General features: G+C 41.2%; 2 protein-coding genes and 2 long non-coding RNA genes across 6 annotated transcripts in view; 1 reads left to right on the forward strand and 3 right to left on the reverse strand.

Moving 5' to 3' along the window:
- The window catches only part of LOC131447379 (voltage-dependent calcium channel gamma-7 subunit-like), a 36,834-nt gene extending 9,625 nt beyond the window's left edge, over positions 1-27,209 (reverse strand). Inside the window, exons 1-2 of the mRNA XM_058619123.1 lie at positions 27,051-27,209; positions 144-339 (exon numbers count right to left, since the gene is read on the reverse strand). Of these exons, the coding sequence (XP_058475106.1) occupies positions 144-339; positions 27,051-27,053 (199 nt within the window). The 5' untranslated portion in view covers positions 27,054-27,209. The remainder of the gene's footprint in view (positions 1-143; positions 340-27,050) is intronic.
- Positions 266-2,161, forward strand: LOC131447381 (uncharacterized). Its single transcript, XR_009234036.1, has 3 exons — positions 266-398; positions 469-507; positions 1,979-2,161. It is a non-coding gene; the product is annotated as an uncharacterized LOC131447381 (long non-coding RNA).
- Positions 9,952-14,971, reverse strand: LOC131447378 (uncharacterized). 3 transcript variants are annotated; one of them, XM_058619122.1, is made up of 6 exons: positions 12,855-14,971; positions 12,535-12,576; positions 12,202-12,294; positions 12,073-12,089; positions 11,744-11,857; positions 9,952-11,302 (listed from the first exon to the last, which is right to left on the reverse strand). In XM_058619122.1, the coding sequence occupies exons 1-6, from the start codon at positions 14,950-14,952 to the stop codon at positions 11,285-11,287; spliced, it is 2,382 nt and encodes a 793-aa protein (XP_058475105.1). In that variant the 5' UTR covers positions 14,953-14,971; the 3' UTR covers positions 9,952-11,284. The 3 variants fall into 3 exon arrangements, 2 of the variants coding, with proteins under 2 accessions (XP_058475105.1, XP_058475104.1); XR_009234034.1 differs by lacking the exon at positions 12,073-12,089 and having other exon boundaries at positions 12,535-12,632; XM_058619121.1 differs by lacking the exon at positions 12,073-12,089 and having other exon boundaries at positions 12,855-14,970.
- Positions 22,849-24,571, reverse strand: LOC131447380 (uncharacterized). The gene is made up of 3 exons (XR_009234035.1): positions 24,216-24,571; positions 23,126-23,241; positions 22,849-23,046 (listed from the first exon to the last, which is right to left on the reverse strand). It is a non-coding gene; the product is annotated as an uncharacterized LOC131447380 (long non-coding RNA).
- Positions 27,210-27,449: the final 240 nt, after the last annotated feature.

Below are 27,449 nucleotides of genomic sequence, written 5' to 3' on the forward strand. Positions count from 1 at the left end.
ATGTGTGAGAGGTTTCAATAGTATGTGTGAGAGGTTTCAGTAGTATGTGTGAGAGGTGAGTTTGGATTATGGCCTATACGGCCCCTTATAGATATTTAACCTCCTCTGGCAGTTTTTATACGTAGTTGACAGTGGAAACAAACCTGCCACGAAGCAGACTCTCCACAGGCCGGAGTGCAGCGCCATCTTCACCTCCATGGTCTGGTTCTGCTGCAGGATGATCCCCTCCTCCATCAGCAGCCAGTAATCTGTGGACACGGCGACGCCGACCAACAGCAGCCCGCAGGCGCCGAATATGGACGAGAGCAGCGTCAGAGCTCTCGTACTGAACGAACTCATCTGTGGAAGAAGAGCAAGAAAATAAAGAAAATGAGCAGAGGACGAGGAAGAAAAAGAAGGTGAGAAAAGTTTGATTTGAATTGACTTCACCTGTTAAATATGAATGTGATGTGTGATTTATTCTTACAGGAGAGAAGGTGGAGGAAGAGGAGAGCAACCTTCAATAAAGTAAAGCTGTTTTTTTAACGTTGAAAAAATCGAATCTCAGCTCAATATCAACATAATATTCAACTGCAGCAGTTTCTATGTCATTTTGTGTAAAAACACACTAAGTATAAATAAAGTATTATGATGCATTTACAGTTCTGTAAAAATGACAAATATAAGTTATGATCAAAGCAATATGAGGGCTCATAACTATGCAAGATAACTATATTTATAATGGTGATATATATATATATATATATATACATGTATATATACTGTACATACATATATATGTATGCATATATGTATGTATAATCAATAGCGCATTTCAAAACAACCAGATTAACTTAGGTTAAATATACAACAAGAAGCCACAAAATGACAAAGAAAACTGACTTAATTATCATAAAAAGTACAATAGTAAAATATTAAAATAATAAAGTGGTCATATTCTAATCCCTTGGTGAAGGCCAGAGAGGAAAGTTGTTTTTTTAAAGGTAATTTAAAGTGTTTGATAGTGACAGCACTTTTAATTTGAAGCGCAAAGCTTTATTATTATAATATTTCAGACATGAGCCTCAGAGACAGAGTTACAATTTGACAGAAACATTCTCTTTGCAACCCGACTTAAAAATGAAATCCCTAAAACTTTAAGCTGGATTTTTATAACCTGCTCAAGGATTTGCACGTATCGTGAAAAGTAAGAAGCTCAGGTAAATTAAATCCAGTGAGAGTTGAGTCGTCGCGCCTGAAGATTGAGCAGACTTCATCCTGGGTGCAGACTTTAATCAATTATCAATTTTAATCAGTTTGTGACTCTGAGACAAAAAGAAAACAAGCTTTAAAAAAGAAAATCAAAGTAATTGATTACGACTTTGTCTGAGAGGAGAGAAGGGAATAAAAGATGAAGGTGAAAGGTAAAGTAAACATGAGAGGAGGCAAAGGCAAGTGACTTTTTGTTTTCCTGTTTTGTGCCAAACAAACTCGGACAAGTTCGCTCATTTACGTAGGCTGCAAATCACCAAAATGCATGTCAAAATTCAATATAGGCGACTTCCTGTTGAGTCGAAGCCATGGTAACGGTCGACTTGTTCATCTAGGGCAATAACATCTTCCCACCAACTTTTCGGGAAATTCGGTGGAACACAATATTGCCTCTGTTTTCACCTTAGGGGGCGCTATAGAGCCCTTGAGCAACGCACAGGTCTGGGAACTATGCCAATATCACATTTTCACCACACCTGACCTCCATGCCAAGTTTCAAGAGTTTGTATGCACGTTAACGCCCTCAAAAATGACCGCAAAGACACAGATAGAAAAATAATGGGAAGGACAAGAACAAGAGGGTCCTCAAAGACGTTGCCCAAAATATTGCGTTAATCCTGAGTTAGAAAACAACTTTTTCTATGAATAAAGCCACTTATGGTCAAAAACTGTCTGGTACTAAAACATCATCATTTCATCCAGTCTCATTCATTTCGGTTGTTTCCAGGTAACATGCAGTACAGCTAGATGGTCCCTAGGTGACAGAAGTGCTGCCTCTGCTGCACTGACACATCAACATCTTACACAAACACACAAAATGGACGTCACAGAAGCGTTGGCGATTGGACTGTGGACCCCCCAAAAGCTGCTACGCTAACACACACCGTCTGGTTTTATTAGACTTGTGGGGACCGTGAATAAAACAAGTATGAAACTTATGAGGACCCGGTTCCTGGTCTATATTTGTGTTCCATTATTGTTTGACACATGGCTGTAGGTAAAAAAGCTTCTGTCGTGTGCATATGAATTATTTTACAGTTCAAATCCATGCAAACGCGCTGTAATTAAAGCTACAGTTGATTCACTTTAATAGAGTTCAATAAAACACCCTCAAGACTTAATGTGCACTTATAAAAATGTCTGCGTTGCTTTACAGTTTAGTTTAAACTGTAAGTCGCTCAAAATTATATCATCTTCATCAGTGTGTCCTTCCGTTAGCATGTTTATTAGCATCTATATTTATGCTAATTAGCGTCTGTTTTCACGATGCAGAGATTTGATTAAGTTGTAGATAAAAAAAGAAAAGATTTCAAAGATTCACTCAGTGTATTTATCTCTTACCTCATTTTACTGTATTACATTTTTAATTAACTCCACCAAGGAAGTGATGTTTTCATGGGCGTGGGTTTGTCTGTGAGTTAGAAACTGTTAGAAACTTCCCGGATGATGAAGATGATGATGATGATGACGATGATGATGACATAAATCTGCTGTCTGTGTCTCAAACACACTCGCGTTACAGATTCATGAGCACAGAGGCTGTCTGGTGAAGGTCGAAGCTCAAACTCTGAGCTTCTGTGCGCGTGTGTGTGTGCGTGTGTGTACGTGCGTGTGTGTGCGTGCGTGCGTGCGTGCGTGCGTGTTTGTGCGTGTGTGTGTGTGTGTGTGTGTGCGTGCGTGTGTGTGCGTGCGTGTGTGTGCGTGCGTGTGTGTGCGTGCGTGTGTGTGCGTGCGTGTGTGTGTGTGCGTGCGTGCACTTCCATTCATGTGTTTATTTTTAAACTCTACAACCACATGAGCACATGAGCGTTTGCACGTACACACCTCCACACCGTCTGACTCTCCCCCGGGGAGAGCGTGATTGGTTCGCCCCGAGGCGAGCTTTGTGTTTTAAGCAAATCAAAGAATTGTAGTGGGTGACTCATGAGTGAGTGAGTGAGTGAGTGAGTGAGTGAATCCTCCACGTGATGAGGTCACACCTCTCCTTCTTCTTTCTCTCTCTCTGTTCTCATTACATCTCGTCTTAGTTTTGCTCTTGAAAAGATCAAATAAGATGCTAAGATTTAAGAGTTTTATACAGAAATAAACAGAGTGAGATTCTTGCTTTGTCTCAGTGTCTGCTTGTTAAATATTTAACGCAAGAAAATGAATGAAAAATAAAGAATATTAAAGCATAACAGAGCGTGGTCACGTACCTCGTACATTTCCTGCTAAAGTTACATCACCTCGCCGCTCTTTGGCCTCTGGAGTTTCCTCCACATCAGCTTCTTCTCACCAGGACTTCACAACAAAGTCCACTCATGACAGGATTCATTATTTAACGTGATATTTTTGAGGTTTTCGTGAGGCGCAGATGTACGAAGAACCAGGCTGGGCCAGCGGGGACGCAGGAGAAAATCTGATTTTAGGCAAACGTCTACAAGTCTACGACATCTTAAGATCACGTTCACGTCTTTATCTCACTGTGAGACAGACGTTTGTAAACCACTCACTCTCCCACACCAAAGCCCACAGAGAAAACCAGTGACTTTAGCTGCAGGGACACAGGAGCTGCTGGTCCTCTGCTGCCTCGTGTGGTCGTGTGGAGAGACAGAGATACACACAGAGAGAGAGAGAGAGACACACACAGGGAGAGACAGAGACACAGAGAGAGACACAGAGAGAGAGACAGAGAGAGAGAGAGTGCAGTGACTTCCTGCAGAGTCAAACACGATGATGTCATCATGTCACATGGTCTGAAGATGACAGGTGATTTGTGCATCAGTGATGGAAACGTCAACGTTCAACAGCGTCAGTGTCAGACACACACACACATGCACGCACACACACATGCACGCACACACACATGCACGCACACACACATGCACACACACACACACACACACACAAACATGCACACAGGAGTAGCTGCAGGACGCTGATAAATCGTCTCATCCTTCTTTTACATCACGTCGTTCATGCTGCGTCACATTCTGTCACCTCCACACATAAAATATGAAGACTGTCAGACTGAGGACGAGTGACACACGTTCCTCCTCTTATATATATATATATATATATGTATATATATATATATACATAAATATATATACATATGTATATATATGTATATATATATATACCAGTTTGGTCACGTGACATCTTTAAAATGCTGTAAAGTGAGGATCAGACAGCGTGTTTTTAAACGTCCAGACGCGGCTTTAAACAGTTGTAACTCTGAGAGCACGTGTTTAAACACACAGTTTATACAGAGACTTTAAGGGTTGAGCTAAAAGTACTCAAAATACGGCACCGGTTAAAAGGGTTAAAACATCCATGAGTTCTTTAAAAAGACGTAAACAGAAATAAAAAAAGTGAAAATAAAAGCTCCAGTGTGTAAAATGCAGTAAAATCACCTGATTGTATGAATTGTCCACGTGTTTGTACAGGAGCCCACGATGGACAAACTAAACATGTTTTGATGCTCACTGAAAGCAACAAAACAACTTTTACACACTGTACCTTTAACATGTTTATTTGTAATATTGTGAGTCAGAGTTCTGGTCTGTGTGTGATTAAAAACACTGCGTCAACTATGCAACGCTGTGTGATAATGTAGCGTTTGTCAAACCGGGACATGAGGATGTTTTTATTTCTTCACTTTTAGGTTTCAGTTTTAAAAAGATGTTTAAGATTTTCAACAAACGTCTTCAGCAGAAATCTCTGAAAATGGAACTTAGTTTTTATTGAATTTTTGGTCACGGGTAAATAATCCCCCGAGTATGTTACCATTCAACTGTGGTGAGAACAATCTGATCCAGATGACAGATTACAGATGTTTATCTCAGGATCTGTGGTGGAGGTCTGTGTGTTTTGAATGTTTGGGTTAAAGTCTGTATTCATGTGTCTAATTTATCTAAAAAGGTTTTTGATGTTTGGTCTCCGGCAGAATCTGTCGAGGATTTTTAAAAACTCCACGGAGATAAAAAGTCTGGAGAGAAAAATATGGGTTTGGAGGACGAGAACTGTTGTGAAGGGTCAGTGCACCAATTATAGTACACACACACACACACAGCGACACACACACACACACACACACATAAATAAAACTAGGTCTGTTTTTGCTGCCAACAAACGAGTTGGGCTGAAGCTCAGAGGAGACGAGCACAATTCCCCAGTGTGTGTGTGTGTGTGTGTCGCTGTGTACTCGTGAACCAGTAGAACCGGGGACTTTGGCGTCGTTACACACACACAAAGAGGGGACTCACCGTTGAACAGGGGACATTTTTCAGGTTAGGGTACGGTATGTGTGTGTGTGTGTGTGTCGCTGTGTGTGTCGCTGTGTGTGTCGCTGTGTGTGTCACTGTGTGTGTGTCTGTCGCTGTGTGTGTGGGTCACTATGTGTGTGTGTATATGTCACTGTGTGTGTGTCTGTCGCTGTGTGTGTGTGTGTCACTGTGTGTGTGTGTATATGTCACTGTGTGTGTGTCGCTGTGTATATGTCACTGTGTGTGTTTCGCTGTGTGTGTGTGTGTCGCTGTGTGTGTGTGTTGCTGTGTGTGTGTGTGTCGCTGTGTGTGTGTGTGTTGCTGTGTGTGTGTGTCGCTGTGTGTGTGTGTGTGTTGCTGTGTGTGTGTGTCTGTCGCTGTGTGTGTGTGTGTGTTGCTGTGTGTGTGTGTCGCTGTGTGTGTGTGTGTTGCTGTGTGTGTGTGTCACTGTGTGTGTGTGTGTGTCGCTGTGTGTGTGTGTGTGTGTGTGTGGTGCTTTTACGAACAAACAGCCAGAGATAATGATGGGAGGAGGAAGAGAAAGTTTGTGTCTGGTCGTGAGGATGAAAGGAGGAGGAGGAGGAGGAGGAGGAGGAAAAAGTGATATAATTATGTGAAGAAAAGTTATGAGACAGAGATGAAAGGAAAAGAAGAAGAAGAGAGATTAGAGGTGAGACAAAGGCGAGGAGAGAGGGATGAAAACAGAAGGATGACGTATAAGAAGATAATGACTTTTTTCCCACTGCTGACAGAGATTATGATGGATTTAGTTTTTTGCAGCCAGTTCAAAAGAAAAGTGTTTCAATTTTTCTGCTCTTCACGAAAAAAAATCCCTAAAAATAATCTCTGTCACATCTGTATCTCACTGTTTGTAAACCACTCACTCTTCCACACCAAAGTCCAGAGAGAAAACCAGTGATTAAAGCCTGCTGCTGCACTAGGGAGTTCTGACTAGAATGCACAAGCACAAGCATCTCTTGTAATCCTCGCGTTTTTTCTTCTTTTTATTCCTCTTCCTTCCATATGTTGGCGCGTAACTCCTCCCACAGTTTTGAGAAAACCCCCACACATGTTATATCAAACCATGCGGCTTGATCGGGACTGGTGTGCTATGACTTTTCTAAGACTTTTGAGTAACCATGACTAAGTCAACGTTTTGATACATATTACGGTTTTTAAACAATCGCAGTTTACGTTTTGTAAATTTTTTAAACATTTTCAGATTTTATAATGGGTGTGTATTGCGTGCATGGGCGGGACGCTACAATGACACACTCTAGTGTGATCCAGAAAAATAAACACAAACTCTTCTCCTGCCCACAATTTCCAACCTACACAGACAATTTTTACATCAAAACGTTGCCATGGTTGTCGTCTAACCCTGTGTGTGTTTGTCATGTTCATATGACTTGTAGTTTTTCTTAAAATCACCTCAAAGCACAGAGAGTTCTGGTCACAGCTCTCATTCACTCCCATGTTAAAATGTCTGCTTTGGAGTTTTGCAAAAATCAAGACGAGGGTGATTTTAAAACTGTGATTTCTCTGTCAATTCACACCCGTTTGTCACAAATTTAAATGTGGGAGCTGCTGAAAGCCTCCTGACACTCACAAACCAAACATTTTATCTCTATCATCAACCGTTCTTGAAATATGACAACTTTAAAACATGCTGTTTTCTCTGTTTTCAGAGGTTTTGGACAGTTAGGGACAGGTGTGTGTGTGTGTGCATGTGTGTGCGTGGAAGGAGGAGGGGGCGAATAAGGGAGGGGCTTGTGGGTCTCTCTGTATTGGATTGTTATTCTTCCACCCAAAACTTTGGCGTGTAACTCCTCCCACAGTTTTGTGTACACATGAATGGTTAACGGGGGCGCTTGTGAATCTCTCTCCCCTTTAAAACTTGGTGTTTTAAAGGGTGATTCCACCAAAATACCACTCTGTCTAAATACCCTAACCCAAATGTTACTCCTTTACCAGCAAAAGTCCTGCACCGACGACATGTGCAGCAAGAACAGCCGGCACGCTCGACATTTCGGCACGGAATTGTCGAGTTTTAGCTGCTGCTCCTCTGCTGCCTCGTGTGGTCACTTTGTGTCACTGAGGTCAAACTGAACGAAGGATTTTAAAAGCTGAAGTGACAAAATAAGACATTAGAACTAAGTGATGGAGGCAGCAGTGTGTGTGTGTGGGAGAGAGTGAGTGCTTTACCAACTTCAGTTTCCTGTTGGAAAAGTCAGAATCTGAAAATGTGTCATTGTTATTAAACATAACAATTAAGAAAACAGCTCTCAACAACTCTCTCTGTGGATTGCGTATGAATTCTGCTTTCATTTTTGTTGCAGACTCAGACGTCACTTTAATGAACGAGTGCTGCAGAGTCAGAGAAGTTTAGTTTTAAAATCATAATGTGAAACATCCAGGTATCACAGGGAAGATGAAAACAGGATGAAAGACTGCAGCGAGACAGAGAGGGACAGAATGAAAGAGAGACACAGTGAGAGAGAGACAGAGTGAGAGAGAGAGAGTGAGAGAGAGAGAGAAGAAGAAGCAAAGCAACTGCTGAGTAACGTGAAAAGTCCACGTCCCACGGAGATGGGCAGGACGCCACAGATGGCGTTCCCAGGTTAGCTGGGCTTGTTTTCTGTTGAGGAGGCAATATGTTGTCCTGTCAGCAGTGAGGAGGAGGAGGAGTGAGCCAACTGGCAGAGGAAGAGGATATTTAACTCTGTGATGGATGGAAGGTCAGAGGAGAAAGGAGAGGAGGTGAGGAGAGGGAGGCAGGAAACAGAAGAGGAGGGAATTAAGTGTGGTTTCATGAGTGGTTAAGAGACTGAGAAATGGATGAAGGATTATGTGACTGTGGAGCTGACTGAGCTGTGAGCGCCCCCTGCTGCTGAGAATTAGCCCAAGACTGAGGCTGATGCTCAGTGAAAACATGGCTGCCAGTGGAGACGCAAAGAGAAACTCATTTCAGCGTCTTTATCTCACTGTGAGACAGACTTTACAACAGGAAACTGAAGTTTGTCCAGAGAGGAAATCAGTGATTTTAGCTGCAGGGACACAGGAGCTGCTGGTCCTCTGCTGCCTCGTGTGGTCACTTTGTGTCACTGAAGTCAATGTTAGCAAAGGATTCCAAATGCTGAATTAACAAAATAAGACATTTGAACTTAGTGATGGAGGCAGCAGTGGATCAACAACTCCTGTGTGTGTGATGTTAAAATCACTGATTTTCTCTCTGGACTTTGGTGTGGGAGAGTGAGTGGTTTACACACTTCAGTTTCCTGTTGTAAAGTCTGTGTAACAGTGAAATAAAGACGTGAACATGTTGTTAAATTCTTAATTCACTCATATTCAATGTTAGAGTTGTGAACTGCTGAGGTCAGTTCACCCTGGAGCCGTTTACATGTGGAGGTGACCTCATATACGACAAACTGACGTGGATTTAGTGACGTGAGCCTCAGGTTGACTCTCAGACATCAGAACTGTCCCTTTAAGCCCTGAAACACAGGAAGGGACGAGGACAAAGAGCTGCTCAGGGAAACAAGTTTGCTTTAAAATGACAAATAAAAAAAGGAGTTTTAGTCTTTTATCAAAATTCTGTCAGTGAGACGTTTTCTTTTGGGAACGATGCTGAACCACAGGAAGACTCACTTTCTCAAAGCACTTAAAGACAAACCCTCGGCCCACAGACTGTAGAAGGACTGCTGCACTGGTGAAGGTAATTAGCTTATGTGGTGCGGAACACACACACACACACACACACTGAGGACAGAGAAAAAAACGCAATATACAGGAGAAGACCTTGGCCCAAAAATTGACATATGTCCTTGTACCACACACACACACACACACACACACATACATGCACAGACACACACACACACATACTGGTGTTTGCCCCTCAGGGGGCCCACCAGTTCTTTGGTCATTTATGGGATCCACCCTTTCCAGTGGTTCTACACTGCTGTAAAAAATCAGGTAAGATGAAAAAAAAATCCCAATCACAAAAATCACTTCAATGTACCAAGATTCTAAACTTTTGTCTCCATGCCAGTTTTTTGGTCACTTGTGGGCCCAGTTTCTAACATACAGTACTTGTGAGGTCCAGTGTCACACACACATACACTTCTCTTGTTTTTATATCTTTGTGGGGTGTTAGGTTACTATCTGGGGCCCATTAATGGTTTCTACTGCACATAGACTCTGACTGCATTAAGGATCTATATTTCAAAATTAAATACTCTTCTTCCTTCATTCCATCTCATTTCCCTTTACACGTGCAAATTTAGATGCCTTGTTAGCTCATTAACTACTGCATGTGCTATCATCTTACAACATCAACAGGAAGACAGGGTAGTAGCATGGTAATCAAATAATGATCGTTAGCACCAGCACTTAATAAGACTTGAGACAGATATGCTATATGCTAACAATAAAATAAAATGCTTTCAACAAGTTATCCTGAAGGCACATGTATTTATTTTGCGAACAAGTCAGTCATCTGACTACTTTTTACACAAAACGAAAATAAGTTTTTTTGTCCGTATATAAAAAACATAAAACATGCTTGAGACAAAATTGAGACTCTAATGCTGCAACTAATGATTACAGGAAAACAAAACAATCATTACTGCAAAGTTAACCAGATAAACAAACAAGGTAGAAAAAGGAGTATTCTAATGCTGATTTCATCTCTGTGGTGTTGTGGACTGGAATCAGTGTTTCTAGATTGACATGTTTACATGACATATTTATTCCGATCGGGCTTTTATTCCAATTGCTTGTGTCCATGTAAACATAGTTTATGAAGAACAACATCCTTTGAGTCCTCTTTTTGTTACAATCAGCAGTCTTACTAAGTCCGTTACACTGGACCTTTAAATTGAACAAAAACCAAGGATTGTTTATAGCCAAACTCAAACACGGAAGTCTACAACGTACTGTCATTCATATTTGGTAGAGAAATTTTTAATATGTGCTCAGGATGACCCATCTGCTTGGTGTCCGGTTGCAAACATTCAGGTCTTCAGTGACAATCAATCAAAAAATTAAACCATGAAACTTAAGTCCACACAACATGAAGATGTTTTTAATACTGACCTGTCACAGAGGCTCATCAGTGACCAATACATGCTGCAGCTATGCATTCCTTCACAGGTAAGAGATAGTTCTATGACTCCATCCTCTAAAAATAAGTGCTGTGAAGCATCCTGTCAGTCTTTAGCATGGAATGAATGCAGGTTTGCTGTACCAATAAATAATGTGGACCACAAAGGTCAGTGTATCAAATATGAATAATTTGTGTACACATCTGCCCGTGTATTGTTTCACAAAAAACATAAAACATGCTTGAGACAAAATTGAGACTCTAATGCTGCAACTAATGATTACAGGAAAACAAAACAATCATTACTGCAAAGTTAACCAGATAATCAAACATTTGACTTTGCCAAACATGTACTTGTTTAATGTGTTGTTGACTGCTAAAACCACAGCAGCTACTTTAAACTACAGTACATTTCAAAACATTTAAACAAAGTATAGGACCCAAACTGAAAATGTGTGTCCATACCTCTGATCGTTGAACTGCTTTCATTATAATTTTCTTCTCATGGTAGTTATTCTATTTTTGATGAAATATTTGACTGCTTTCCAGTCTCTATTTTGTAGCGCTTGCGGTTCTGAAGCAATGCAGCGCTCACAGTCCGCTTTACCTGGAACATCTTGCCTCACAATGAACTTCTTCAGATGTTTTTCTACTGCAGCAATTTCCTCTGGTGTCCAACGTCTCACAGGAGCTTGCTTACCTAAGTAGGCAGAAAGAGATCACATTTTGATTAAATTGACAATTTGCAGAGCTGTGATCTGTAGCTCACAAGGCCACTAACTGCGCAAAACTAGCTTCCACTCTTTGTTGAAAGTAAATTCTTCCAAATTTGTTTGCTGATCGTAAACTTTTAAGTGTGACAAATTTGCAATTAACTCAGGAAATCAGAAAGGGGGCAAATACTTTTTCACATATATATTTTCGAACCATTGTCACACATTGGGTCTTATTCCCTTTCTGGGTAGGAAGCTATGTTAGGTGTATTAAGAATTCAGAGACATGCTTTTATTCAATGATATAAGCATCAACATTATTTTTTTTAAGGCAACCAATAGACCATTTTCACTAAAAACAAGGTAAAAGACGTTAAAAGCAATTGAGTGGCACTGGCCCAAAAGAGGATGCAAGTCCCAAAGCTTACCTCTCTTTCTTGCAGACACACTATGGTTTTGGACTTGCGATGTGGAGGTACATTCTTGCAGGGATGACGTGCTGACCTCATCTTCTGACCCCTGTTGTCCTGGCATAGTGACATCTAGAACAGAAAGAACTTTATTAAAAGACATAAAATATGAAGAAACAGTCAGTACAGTGATTATTTTATCAAATCAAATTCTATTTATACAGCCCAAATTCACAAATCACATTTTGCCTTGGAGGGCTTTACAATCTGTACTGCCAGTTTGCGTCTGCCTTTAGTTCACTGAAATTTGAAGGCAGAAATACTCAGAAATAAAATGTCACACTTACTTTTCTGCTGATATGTCCTGTAGCATCAGAGAAATGCCACATAAACAACATGAAAAACACAATTTTCATCGGAGGGGGTCTTTAAAGAGGAGTGTTCAAGATCAATCTTCTTTCATTGTTCAAGCTCACCCGTTGGAGACACTCCCTGGTTTTGGACTTGTGATGTTGAGGTACAGATGTTCAGGGATGACATGCTCTCCTCATCTTCTGACCCCTGTTCTCCTGGCAGAGAAATGTAATATTACTACTATACTTTGACAATACAGTGCATCATAGAGTAGATTTCAATCCCAGACCCCTGTCTTGCTGAACCAGACTTGCACCCCCGAGACAATGTACTATATTTTGTATCCTTGTCTTCACATAATGTCAGGAAATAGTGAATCAGGGAAACCTGAAAATAAAATACAAATGCAAAGCTCATAAATCTCCATGACAAATTTAAAAACATTCATCACATACCTTCAATGTCCTCTTCTGAAGGCCCCTCTATGCCAATGGTCTCTAAAATATTAATTGATATAGTATTATTGAGTTGGAAAGCTGAGACTGTGGGCAATCTGGCAATCAAGAGCAGAAAAAAAATACAGTTTGTGTGTGCATGTCTAAGTTTGACACGCATTTTTGCATATGTATGGTCTTACAGAGGAGGATATGATTTTAAACTTGCAAATTACCTGCATACAATTCAATTACTTAAAAAATCCAGTTTAAGTCACTTACTGAATGCTGAAGACTAAATATCATATATTGCACCTTTAAAATATAATAAGTCTTAGTACCATTCACGTCAACTTGAATTTCATCCAGGCTCTTTCCTTTGTATTCTCCTAGGCGTCCCTGTTCCATTGCCAGAAGCACTTTGCTGATTTTGGCCAACTGGAGGGTGCCCTCCGGAAGGCGGTAGTGCTTTCGGTGCACAGCAATATTATGGCCAAGGAAGTCTGCCAACTGATCGAGTTCTGTGGTCTTAAGGTTCAATACAGTAGAGAGGGTGGCGATATGTTTCCTTAGTCTTGTTGATGTTAAGGCTTTAGGATTTTCAAGGTGATCACATTCTTTCACAAACTGCCTTATGCAGTCACAAGCCCTTATGTAATGGACAGAGTGAGGTAATGCAAACAGATATCCATTTTCAGACAGCACTCCACATTCTTCTCTCTTCTCAGTCAGAGCATCAAGTGACTCTCTCATGATTGGGGTTAAAAGAACTGGAACCTTTCTTCCTCTCTTTCCTACAATTGTAATCCTTACAAAATGTTTGCACAGCTTCTGTTCAAGCGGTGTAAGGGCCAAGCTAACGTCACCATGTGTGTCTGATGTGTCCTTTGATAGATACGCAGACAGAAGCATCCTGGACACTTCCCCTCCTCTCCGCCGGTTAAACAGTACAACTTGTGTGAGGGTAACTTTTGCAAGCTCCTTCCAGTTTGATGGTGATGGGTGTTTTTGCAGATCATTCAAATGTTGCTGCTGTTTCTCAGCTAGATGACAATGAAACTTTTGAATATCTTGTGTGAAAGGTAACAGTAGAGGAGCATTCCATTTGGTCTGGTCAAGTTGAGTTAATGCTTGGCTTGCAATGTCAAATCTCCAACTTTCTTGATAAAGCAGCGCAAACTCCTCAGCATCTTGAGTAGCTTGTTTATCTTTCTTTTTCAGGCCTTCGGACTTGATAAACATGGCCAAAGAATACAAGCTGTGTCCAACCTTGCGAGCAAGAGACGGACATTGGTATTTGCCAGTTTGCTCACTGAATCCAGATAGGCTCTTTGCAGCAGTGACCACCTGACTGTACTGTTCAGGTTTTATGAGTTCTTGGATGGTCTTCACATGTGTAACTTGTCTTGCTTTCAATAACAGCCTGCCAAGCTCTCTCAGTTTTTGCCGAATATACTGGTGTTGACTGACCACCTTCTCGTTCTTCCTGAACAGTCTGTAACCATATTCAAGAATACAGCGGTCTTCTTTAATAGCAACTGCAATCCTGTCTTGATTCATAACACTTAAGAACTTCCAATAAGCATCATTAAATCCAGGTGGAGCAGGTTCAGCGAAAGCACACAAAGAAAGAACACGAGTTTTACCGGGTTTACTACTCTCAGGTTTGAAGTTGCAAACCTGAAAATGCCGCCACATTGCTCTTCTTGAGAACAAACCATAGCAGTGAATACAATGTGCAAATTCCTGTCCTTCAGATTTTTTCTGTGGTTGCTTCCATGGGATGAGTTTGCCTTTCTGTGTCTCCAAAACCTCACTATTGTGCTCAAAGTTGCCCTTATTTCGTATGTAGTCCAACTGCAGTTTCCTTTCTTTTGAGTTCTTTGGCAAACTGAATGCTTTTGCAACATCTGTTTCATCTTGGTGTTTACGCCACAAGTGCCTTGACATTTTCTGGACAAACTTTCTGCAATAAAAGCAGAAATGTTTTTTGTTGTAGCTTCTAGACCCATCCATCTTCTTTAAAACTGGATTGACATACATAGACTGCTCTTCTTCCAGGGGCATTGAAACACTCACATCCTTTTTAGAATATGTTGCAACTATTTTCTTTTCATTACCATCAACTCTGCTATTTGGAAATATTTGTGTGGGGTCATGACCTGTTTTAAAGGGTCTCTTCTGGCTAAAATCAAGCTGGCTCTGACTGGAAGACCTGCTTCTTTTCTGCTTGGAGGACTCACTTCCACTCTCCCTGGGTTTAAACTTGCTCCGACTGGAAGACTTTCTTCTGCTCTCACTAGATGCACCTTTGTTCCTTTTTTTATTTTCCAGGGTTAATTCCAAACTGCTATCACTTTCTGTGCTTTCGTCCTTGGGACATGGAATGTACTCATCTTCACTGCCAATGTTAGAGTTATCTGATTCCACAAGAGGCATCTGAATCTTTAAAGAAAGAAAAAAAAATGTAACTCATTTTGTAACATATTAAGTGTAAACAATCTGAGTACACTTTAATTGTATATGCATACAGCGTGAAGATAAATTCTCTATGGAGCCTTCTATACTGAGTATTTTAAGTTCAAGTAAGTGTAAAGAAATAGAAAGACATACTGCTAATTAATTTTAACTTTTTACTAAAAACTAGGTATTGCCATTTTCATTTACTTTAAATGAAAAGAACCAGGAGGTCTGTCTGACCGTTAACATTGGTTCTGCCAGCGTTTCCAGTCAGACACGATCATATTGCATGTATTGCACGGGTTAGAGTATCAACGGACATGAAAATTAAGGCCCGATCCGACCCGGTTAGAGTACATAAAGCCCAAGCCCCGGTACTACACCATTGTGCATACAGTTGTGAGAAAAAGCAAATATTGCCTATAGCTGGTGAAATCTAAATTGTGCCCATCCCTCATTAAAACCTTGAAACAATTTGAATATGTCATATATACACACAATAAAGCCTCAAAATGATACAAATACAAGAATCAATTAAAGACTTACAGGATGGCGTGAGCTTCTTCTCAGCCTCTGTGAATCCCTTTCAGGCTTAGAAATCAAAGTGCCCTCTGTGCTGTCATCACTTGAATCGTAGAGACAGCCAGCAAAATCTTGTAGTCGATCCATCTGCAAAGGGAAAACATGGAGATATGATTTTCCCTTTTTGTTGACACGATAGAAAAACAAACTGCAGGGAAAAGTGCCCATCAGCTATGTACTCATATTGTTTTAAATAGATTTTAGGAGCTTACCATAATGCTTTTTGTGCGTCTCAGAGGTGGAAGTTCATCATCTGATTGCTCTCTGGAATGGTTGTTTGGAGAAGCCTCATCACAGGTTTCTTTCAGAACAGTTTCATCTGAATCGCACGAATGACGAGAAACCTCTGGTCCACTGTCCATCTGCAAAAAAAAAAAAAAAGTATGTCAAGTAGGGCTGGGCGATATATCGAATATACTTGATATATTGAATATACTCGATATATTGAATATACTCGATATATCGCGGCTTGTTGTCTGTGCGATGTAGAAAATGACTATATCATGAAACTCGAGTGTTGTGACGCATTTGCTTTTAGCCGCTGACTCTCAAATGCTTTCTCGTCTCTCCCTCTCACAGACAGACAAAACAAACGCACCTAGTTACATACGTCAGTCTGATATGTGCAACTTCACACGCCCTTGCCCAGCAGAGGAGGACGAATTAATTCCGAAGAAAAACAGCACAGGATCCATCGTCTGGTGGTGGTTTGGTTTCAACTTAAGGCTAAGGCAAAATATCGAGATATATATCGTGTATCGTGACATGGTCTAAAAATATCGCTGTATTAATAAAAGGCCATATCGCGATTATTAACCTACGATTTTAGGATTGTTAAGTAGTTTTGATCATGACATGATCTGACCAAAAAGCTAAATACAGTAAAGAAATGTAAACAGTGGCCCAGTAGACAGTGGAAGTATAACAGCTTCATACAAGTCACCGCAGATATTGGTGATGGATGCGTCTACAATGTCATTTTACCTGTGCGTTAGTCTCATCTGGCTTTGATTCCATGTGGAACATCTGAGGTAGAGGGTTGGTCTCTGTCTCTGCTGCTGCAGGAGTCTGAGGGTCTTTCACCTGAAATTTAGATAGCAGACAAGAAGACAATTAGAACTGACAGAAATCACAACCGTATGTGGAGACATTTACAGGCTAATAAGGTTACCTAATGGTAAAACTGTTTCTGAAACAGCACAGACCGTCAAACTGAGAGCACAACATAGTCTTTCTAAAAGAAGTAGGCACCTCTCATAACCTATGATAAGGATTTGCAGTGGGTCACATTGTAAAGTTTGCTTTCAAACTCATAACAGCTCAGACAGTGTGCAATTACAAATGTTAAAATTGAACTTGAGATTATGTCAGGTTCTGGACAGTGCCATAGGAACAGTTTGAGTGAGAACCACACGGAAGGGCCCCACATGGGTGAGACTAGAAACATACGAGTGGTGTGTTACAGTATGTTACCTGGTCTCATCGAGGAGAGACAAGAGAACAAGTGTGTTTGTGACATAAAAGGCCCCATAAGGACATGACTGGAAACATGCGTGTGTGTGTGTGTGACATTAACTGGCCATTATCACACCACCCAAAAAGTACTTCTGACAATGTGAACATTGGCCCATTTTGAAAGTAGAACAGCTTCATACAAGTCACCACAGATATTGGTGATGGATGCGTCTACAATGTCATTTTACCTGTGCGTTAGTCTCATCTGGCTTTGATTCCATGTGGAACATCTGAGGTAGAGGGCTGGTCTCTGTCTCTGCTGCTGCAGGAGTCTGAGGGTCTTTCACCTGAAATTTAGATAGCAGACAAGAAGACAATTAGAACTGACAGAAATCACAACTGTATGTGGAGACATTTACAGGCTAATAAGGTTACCTAATGGTTAAACTGTTTCTGAAAGCACAGACCGTCAAACTGAGAGCACAACATAGTCTTTCTAAAAGAAGTAGGCACCTCTCACAACCCATGATAAGGATTTGCAGTGGGTCACATTGTAAAGTTTGCTTTCAAACTCATAACAGCTCAGACAGTGTGCAATTACAAATGTTAAAATCAAACTTGAGATTATGTCAGGTTCTGGACAGTGCCATAGGAACAGTTTGAGTGAGAACCACACGGAAGGGCCCCACATGGGTGAGACTAGAAACATACGAGTGGTGTGTTACAGTATGTTACCTGGTCTCATCGAGGAGAGACGAGAGAACAAGTGTGTTTGTGACATAAAAGGCCCCATAAGGACATGACTGGAAACATGCGTGTGTGTGTGTGACATTAACTGGCCATTATCACACCACCCAAAAAGTAATTCTGACAATGTGAACATTGGCCCATTTTGAAAGTAGAACAGCTTCATACAAGTCACCACAGATATTGGTGATGGATGCGTCTACAATGTCATTTTACCTGTGCGTTAGTCTCATCTGGCTTTGATTCCATGTGGAACATCTGAGGTAGAGGGTTGGTCTCTGTCTCTGCTGCTGCAGGAGTCTGAGGGTCTTTCACCTGAAATTTAGATAGCAGACAAGAAGACAATTAGAACTGACAGAAATCACAACCGTATGTGGAGACATTTACAGGCTAATAAGGTTACCTAATGGTTAAACTGTTTCTGAAACAGCACAGACCTTCAAACTGAGAGCACAACATAGTCTTTCTAAAAGAAGTAGGCACCTCTCACAACCTATGATAAGGATTTGCAGTGGGTCACATTGTAAAGTTTGCTTTCAAACTCATAACAGCTCAGACAGTGTGCAATTACAAATGTTAAAATTGAACTTGAGATTATGTCAGGTTCTGGACAGTGCCATAGGAACAGTTTGAGTGAGAACCACACGGAAGGGCCCCACATGGGTGAGACTAGAAACATACGAGTGGTGTGTTACAGTATGTTACCTGGTCTCATCGAGGAGAGACGAGAGAACAAGTGTGTTTGTGACATAAAAGGCCCCATAAGGACATGACTGGAAACATGCGTGTGTGTGTGACATTAACTGGCCATTATCACTCCACCCAAAAAGTAATTCTGACAATGTGAACATTGGCCCATTTTGAAAGTAGAACAGCTTCATACAAGTCACCACAGATATTGGTGATGGATGCATCTACAATGTCATTTTACCTGTGCGTTAGTCTCATCTGGCTTTGATTCCATGTGGAACATCTGAGGTAGAGGGTTGGTCTCTGTCTCTGCTGCTGCAGGAGTCTGAGGGTCTTTCACCTGAAATTTAGATAGCAGACAAGAAGACAATTAGAACTGACAGAAATCACAACTGTATGTGGAGACATTTACAGGCTAATAAGGTTACCTAATGGTAAAACTGTTTCTGAAACGGCACAGACCGTCAAACTGAGAGCACAACATAGTCTTTCTAAAAGAAGTAGGCACCTCTCATAACCTATGATAAGGATTTGCATTGGGTCACATTGTAAAGTTTGCTTTCAAACTCATAACAGCTCAGACAGTGTGCAATTACAAATGTTAAAATCAAACTTGAGATTATGCTAGGTTCTGGACAGTGCCATAGGAACAGTTTGAGTGAGAACCACACGGAAGGGCCCCACATGGGTGAGACTAGAAACATACGAGTGGTGTGTTACAGTATGTTACCTGGTCTCATCGAGGAGAGACGAGAGAACAAGTGTGTTTGTGACATAAAAGGCCCCATAAGGACATGACTGGAAACATGCGTGTGTGTGTGTGACATTAACTGGCCATTATCACACCACCCAAAAAGTAATTCTGACAATGTGAACATTGGCCCATTTTGAAAGTAGAACAGCTTCATACAAGTCACCGCAGATATTGGTGATGGATGCGTCTACAATGTCATTTTACCTGTGCGTTAGTCTCATCTGGCTTTGATTCCATGTGGAACATCTGAGGTAGAGGGTTGGTCTCTGTCTCTGCTGCTGCAGGAGTCTGAGGGTCTTTCACCTGAAATTTAGATAGCAGACAAGAAGACAATTAGAACTGACAGAAATCGCAACTGTACATGGAGACATTTACAGGCTAATAAGGTCACCTAATGGTTAAACTGTTTCTGAAACAGCACAGACCGTCAAACTGAGAGCACAACATTGTCTTTCTAAAAGTAGTAGGCACCTCTCACAACCTATGATAAGGATTTGCAGTGGGTCACATTGTAAAGTTTGCTTTCAAACTCATAACAGCTCAGACAGTGTGCAATTACAAATGTTAAAATCAAACTTGAGATTATGTCAGGTTCTGGACAGTGCCATAGGAACAGTTTGAGTGAGAACCACACGGAAGGGCCCCACATGGGTGAGACTAGAAACATACGAGTGGTGTGTTACAGTATGTTACCTGGTCTCATCGAGGAGAGACAAGAGAAGAAGTGTGTTTGTGACATAAAAGGCCCCATAAGGACATGACTGGAAACATGCGTGTGTGTGTGTGACATTAACTGGCCATTATCACACCACCCAAAAAGTACTTCTGACAATGTGAACATTGGCCCATTTGAAAGTAGAACAGCTTCATACAAGTCACCACAGATATTGGTGATGGATGCATCTACAATGTCATTTTACCTGTGCGTTAGTCTCATCTGGCTTTGATTCCATGTGGAACATCTGAGGTAGAGGGTTGGTCTCTGTCTCTGCTGCTGCAGGAGTCTGAGGGTCTTTCACCAGAAATTTAGATAGCAGACAAGAAGACAATTAGAACTGACAGAAATCACAACTGTATGTGGAGACATTTACAGGCTAATAAGGTTACCTAATGGTAAAACTGTTTCTGAAACAGCACAGACCGTCAAACTGAGAGCACAACATAGTCTTTCTAAAAGTAGTAGGCACCTCTCATAACCTATGATAAGGATTTGCAGTGGGTCACATTGTAAAGTTTGCTTTCAAACTCATAACAGCTCAGACAGTGTGCAATTACAAATGTTAAAATCAAACTTGAGATTATGCTAGGTTCTGGACAGTGCCATAGGAACAGTTTGAGTGAGAACCACACGGAAGGGCCCCACATGGGTGAGACTAGAAACATACGAGTGGTGTGTTACAGTATGTTACCTGGTCTCATCGAGGAGAGACGAGAGAACAAGTGTGTTTGTGACATAAAAGGCCCCATAAGGACATGACTGGAAACATGCGTGTGTGTGTGTGTGACATTAACTGGCCATTATCACACCACCCAAAAAGTAATTCTGACAATGTGAACATTGGCCCATTTTGAAAGTAGAACAGCTTCATACAAGTCACCACAGATATTGGTGATGGATGCATCTACAATGTCATTTTACCTGTGCGTTAGTCTCATCTGGCTTTGATTCCATGTGGAACATCTGAGGTAGAGGGTTGGTCTCTGTCTCTGCTGCTGCAGGAGTCTGAGGGTCTTTCACCTGAAATTTAGATAGCAGACAAGAAGACAATTAGAACTGACAGAAATCACAACTGTATGTGGAGACATTTACAGGCTAATAAGGTTACCTAATGGTTAAACTGTTTCTGAAACAGCACAGACCGTCAAACTGAGAGCACAACATAGTCTTTCTAAAAGTAGTAGGCACCTCTCATAACCTATGATAAGGATTTGCAGTGGGTCACATTGTAAAGTTTGCTTTCAAACTCATAACAGCTCAGACAGTGTGCAATTACAAATGTTAAAATCAAACTTGAGATTATGCTAGGTTCTGGACAGTGCCATAGGAACAGTTTGAGTGAGAACCACACGGAAGGGCCCCACATGGGTGAGACTAGAAACATACGAGTGGTGTGTTACAGTATGTTACCTGGTCTCATCGAGGAGAGACGAGAGAACAAGTGTGTTTGTGACATAAAAGGCCCCATAAGGACATGACTGGAAACATGCGTGTGTGTGTGTGACATTAACTGGCCATTATCACACCACCCAAAAAGTAATTCTGACAATGTGAACATTGGCCCATTTTGAAAGTAGAACAGCTTCATACAAGTCACCACAGATATTGGTGATGGATGCGTCTACAATGTCATTTTACCTGTGCGTTAGTCTCATCTGGCTTTGATTCCATGTGGAACATCTGAGGTAGAGGGTTGGTCTCTGTCTCTGCTGCTGCAGGAGTCTGAGGGTCTTTCACCTGAAATTTAGATAGCAGACAAGAAGACAATTAGAACTGACAGAAATCACAACTGTACATGGAGACATTTACAGGCTAATAAGGTTACCTAATGGTTAAACTGTTTCTGAAAGCACAGACCGTCAAACTGAGAGCACAACATAGTCTTTCTAAAAGAAGTAGGCACCTCTCACAACCTATGATAAGGATTTGCAGTGGGTCACATTGTAAAGTTTGCTTTCAAACTCATAACAGCCCAGACCGTGTGCAATTACAAATGTTAAAATTGAACTTGAGATTATGTCAGGTTCTGGACAGTGCCATAGGAACAGTTTGAGTGAGAACCACACGGAAGGGCCCCACATGGGTGAGACTAGAAACATACGAGTGGTGTGTTACAGTATGTTACCTGGTCTCATCGAGGAGAGACAAGAGAACAAGTGTGTTTGTGACATAAAAGGCCCCATAAGGACATGACTGGAAACATGCGTGTGTGTGTGTGACATTAACTGGCCATTATCACACCACCCAAAAAGTAATTCTGACAATGTGAACATTGGCCCATTTTGAAAGTAGAACAGCTTCATACAAGTCACCACAGATATTGGTGATGGATGCATCTACAATGTCATTTTACCTGTGCGTTAGTCTCATCTGGCTTTGATTCCATGTGGAACATCTGAGGTAGAGGGCTGGTCTCTGTCTCTGTTGCTGCAGGAGTCTTCACCTGGATTTCAATTAAACAAGAATCAAACAAACTGATGTTAAATCATATCACACAGATCAAAGATCACATGCATTCCCATAGATAAACTCATATGGGAAACAATATTGGACAAAATTTGCTTTTACAAGATGGCACATTTTTACACACTCATTTGTCAAAAAAAATATTCATGCTGAATCTAACCAACTCACCATACTGCGCCAAGGCCATTTTGCATCACCATAGCTGTAGTCAATTTCAGATCCTATATCTATTTTCTTCAGGGCAAAAAGGCACAAGTGCGGCTTGTTGTTTACTATGATTTTTCTCATGACACAATTTGGATTTTTGTGGTTGTCATTGACTAATCTTCCAAGAGATCCATCTTCTTCAGCTGCATCAAGGCTGAAAAGTACAAGAAATCAGTTTGGTTGGAAGACATAATTTTAGTACTCATGCTTTAGTTCAATCATTAACTATTAAAAGTTTATTTCAGGGTTCAAGGTTAATTTCTCTAATCTATAAAAAACATCTCTTTACATGCTCACCACAAGTGACGGTTCTGCCACTCAAAGTCAAAGAGAAATGTGGAGTCAATCTCTGAGTACGGTAGTGACCGGCATTCTTCCTGTGTGAGGAGTTTACCCCTGTACTCCAAAACAAAGTCCCCTGGTTCAATGGGCTGCGTAGCAAACACTCCTCTTCCTAGAAGAATATAACAAAGAAAACGATTCATTTGCTTTTGAAATGCACAAGTTCTGTCAAGGAACCTTCTACAACTTACCTTTGAAACTGTCTATGAGTCTTGACATAAATCCAGACTTGTCAGTGCAAGACAGAATATATGTCTTTGCATCATCTACAGGCTTTATCCTTCTCCTCCTTTTGGACATAATGGCTCTGTGAAAATATTTTTAATTATTACTACACATACGATATAAGAGATTTGTTCAGTGAGTCAAGTTTATATTGTCATGAGTTGCCTAGATTGCTAACTGCTGATATACATAAAACAATTATTGAAAACAAACAGTAGTGTTTCCCCTGGGTTTATGGCATGTTGTCCTCTTCTCTCTCTATCAGGTTATAGGTGTGTGTGATTATGCGTTTGTTTGTGTGTAAAAATGAAATAGCTTTGCTTTAATTAGATCAATAACATCATTATTTTCCCATACTGAATGTCAAGTTAATTTCATTTATCAAAAAACTTCAAAAGATGTAATTTCAGGTCACTTTTCCCATGTTTAATTTGAATTAATAATGATATTAATTATCTAATTTAAGCAAAGATAAAAAAAGAGGTCACTTAATTAGTTAAAGAGTTAATTTATAAAGCTCTTAAGCACTTTTGGATTTCATTTTCAATTTTAGGGAGTTGATATACAGTTTAATTTCATTATAGTAGCATGTAAAGATGGGTATTTTTTTATAAACTTAGACGAAAGGCTAGACCAAATTTATAGATTTATAATTTCATTTATATTTATACATTTCTAGACTATTAGACTTTGTGCCTTATATAATTTGTCTTATATAATTGTCTTAAAAAGATCGCTAGCTGCTAATGTTAGCAGCTAGCGATCGCTAACTGCTAATGTTAGCAGCTAGCGATCGCTAACGTTAGCGCTAATGTTAGCTCGCCCATTATATCGCTAAGTTAGCAGCTAACCGCGAGTAGCTAACGGTAGCAGCAAACAGTTATTGTAATAATCTGTAAAAGAAAATCGCGAGCTGCTAATGTTAGCACGCGTATTATATCGCTTACGCCAGCAGCTAAACACAACTAGTTTACAGTAGCAGCTAACAGTTACTGTAATAAATTAATTAACATAACTAAGATATAAACGATATAAATCCAACAAATTCACACCTACCTGTTGCATGCTGTCGATCTTGAGCTTGATCTTCCTCTTCTTCTTGTTAAAACCCTACCCACTTCCTGAAGTGTGTAAACAAACTTCCGGTGTGTGTGTGTCCGTACCTTCCACCTTACAAGCTCCGGGGGGCGGTAGTGAGCAAAAAGTTTACACACACTTACACACACATTTCCAGTTTTTCTGACCTTGTGGGCCAAGTGAAAAAAAAGCAAGAGGGGCATCAGGGGGGGCTGCAAAGCTCATTTTGAATGAAAACCGGTGTGGGGCCCACCATTTAGGGCCCCATACCGGTTGTGGGCCCCCCGCGGTTGGTGTGCTCCCTGCGGTGGGACCCCATGAAGTAAGAAATGTAAGTGCACACATGCACACACATGTACAGATACACGCACACACACATGCACAGACACACGTGCACACACATGTACAGATACACGCACACACACATGCACAGACACACGCGCACACACATGTACAGATACACGCACACACACACATGCACAGACACACGCGCACACACATGCACACACACTTAGATGTACAAACACACACACACACGCACACACACATACATGCACAAACACACACACACACACACATACATGCACAGACACACACACACACACACGTCCATCTCTTGACTGTGTTTGAGTGTTGTGTAATTTGCATATGAGGTCACCTCCAGCTGTAAACGGCTCCAGGGTGAACTGACCTCAACAGTTCATAACTCTAACATTGAATATGTTAAATTAAGAATTTAACAACATGTTCACGTCTTTATCTCACTGTTACACAGACTTTAAAACAGGAAACTGAAGTTTGTAAAACACTCACTCTCCCACACCAAAGTCCAGAGAGAAAATCAGTGATTTCAGCTCACAGGGACACAGGAGCTGCTGGTCCTCTGCTGCCTCGTGTGGTCACTTTGTGTCACTGAGATAAATCCAAACGAAGGATTCAAAATGCTGAACTCACTAAAATAAGTGATGGAGTTGCACTACTGACTTTTGTGCCTTCCACCTAAATATCATGATATTTAGGTGATTTAGGTGGCGATCCTTTGTCGATCCTTTGAAGCAATGTTTGACATTTTCCTGTGCTGTCTTTAAGCTTCCGACCACCAGGTGGCAGCAGGTTTTCAACCACTTGTCTCCTCACACGAAACAAAGAAAACTGTTATTTTTAAAAATTTTGTTATTTTTACTATGATAGTTTTTCTTAAAATACACAAAAAAATCGCATTATATTGATATTTATCGTAACGCTGCACCAACTTTTCCACGTCCATCAATACAAGAACTTTTTTACGTGATATTTGAAGACTTTTCTAAGAATGTTATGTTTCCAATCAGCAACTGAAAATCAGCACAAATACACCTAGCATGTCAACATGGGTCCCGAGGGGGTTTGTCTGTGGTTTCCATGGTGACCCCCAACCCATGTTTGCCCACTTTGAGCTCAAACCCACTTCGTACCATTTCCAGGGTGCACATGCTTCTTCTCTGCTTCACAGTTCCAGCAAGACTTGGCTCACTTTGTTATCAGTCACAACGTTTTACATGACTTCATAGCTCCTCCTCAACGTGGGCGGAGTCATCATATCATGGCTGTTTTCTCCATGGCTTGTAAAGCAGTTGTTTTGTGTGAAAGTGAATCCCAGAATGGTTCAGTCCCAGTGAACGTGGTGAATCCACCTCACTCTGCTACATGTTGCAGGTGAACGTTCATGTTTCTCTTTTTCACTTTGATCTACAGTTGGACATTGTTGCTTTGCCGTCGCTCATGACTCTTCAGTGATGACACTCTCTGACTATCAGAGGCCGGCACGGTGATGACATCACAGTTTAGTATCGGCTCAGCTCACCAGGTACCAGGTTCTATTACTGATGGAAAAGCTGAGTCAAGTCGTGATGGAACTGAGTCGTGGAAAAGCATCATAAGTGAGAATGAGCTTGAAGTTGGCGCATTACACATCACACAGGCCCCACATGGTTTCAGGTTCAGGGGCCCCAGAGCAAACATGGGAGGGGCCACCACAGATAAACCTGCTTCAGACCTGAATTATAATAATATCCTCCTTGTGGGGACCACAGTGATGGAGAGAGAGAAGAAGAAGTGCTGCAGTCTGCTGGAACAGTGTCACAGGATGGGTTCCCCAAGAAAGAGTTTTCACCACACACACACACACACTGTAACACACACACACACACACACACACACTGTAACACACACACACACTGTAACACACACACACACTGTAACACACACACACACTCACTGTAACACACACACACACACACCCCAAGAGCACAGAACCTCCTCTTTTGTCGTTTCTTTTTTTTACAGTTTTCTCCTTCAGACTCAACTCTGCTCCTCCTTCCTTCCAAAATGCGCCACACTGATGATCACTGTACGCACACACACACACACACACACACACACACCTCTCCATCTCTGAGCAGCAGCAGTAGAAGTGGAGGCTCCTCTCTTACACAACATCACTGGATTCTTCTGGTTTTTTTGGGTGGTATAGAGGACACACACACACACACGCACGCACACACACACACACACGCACACACACACGTGCATCACTGCTGCACGTGTGTGTCCTGAGTCCTGACGTGCGCAGCCACAGACGAGCAGCACTGAGCGTCTTTGACACAAATGTGACAGAACAGGGAGGATAGAGTTGCTGGAAATGAAAAATAATAACAATAATAATAATAATAATAGTAATATATAATAAAAGATGATGGAAAATATGAGAGGATTAAATCTAAAATGAAAAATGAAGAAGAAGCAGCAGCAGCAGCAGCAGCAGCTTTTACTCACCATGAGGAGAGGAGAGCTGCTCTGACGGTGCAGCTACTGACGCGAGATCTCTGTGCGCACTGGAAAATCCTGGACTCCCAATTTGCAGGTTCCCTCTTCCCTCTTCTCTCTCTAGCCTCACACACACACACACACACACACACACACACGCGCTCTCAATCTCTCTCTCTTTTACTCCAGTACCTCCCTTCTCCTCCCCTCCCCTCCCCTCTTCTCCCTCCCTCTCCTGTACTTCACTCTCTCTTCAGCACTGCGGCGGAGAATCCACTGAATGAGCTTCACTGTAGTTTAGGGAGGTGGGACTATTATGTGTGTGTGTGTGTTACAGTGTGTAGTCTTGGAGGAGAAGGAAACACTTGTGCACACACACACACACACACAGTGAGCAGTGTGTGAGAC

This window comes from Solea solea, chromosome 20 (genome assembly GCF_958295425.1).
Source record: "Solea solea chromosome 20, fSolSol10.1, whole genome shotgun sequence".
Lineage (NCBI taxonomy): Eukaryota > Metazoa > Chordata > Actinopteri > Pleuronectiformes > Soleidae > Solea > Solea solea.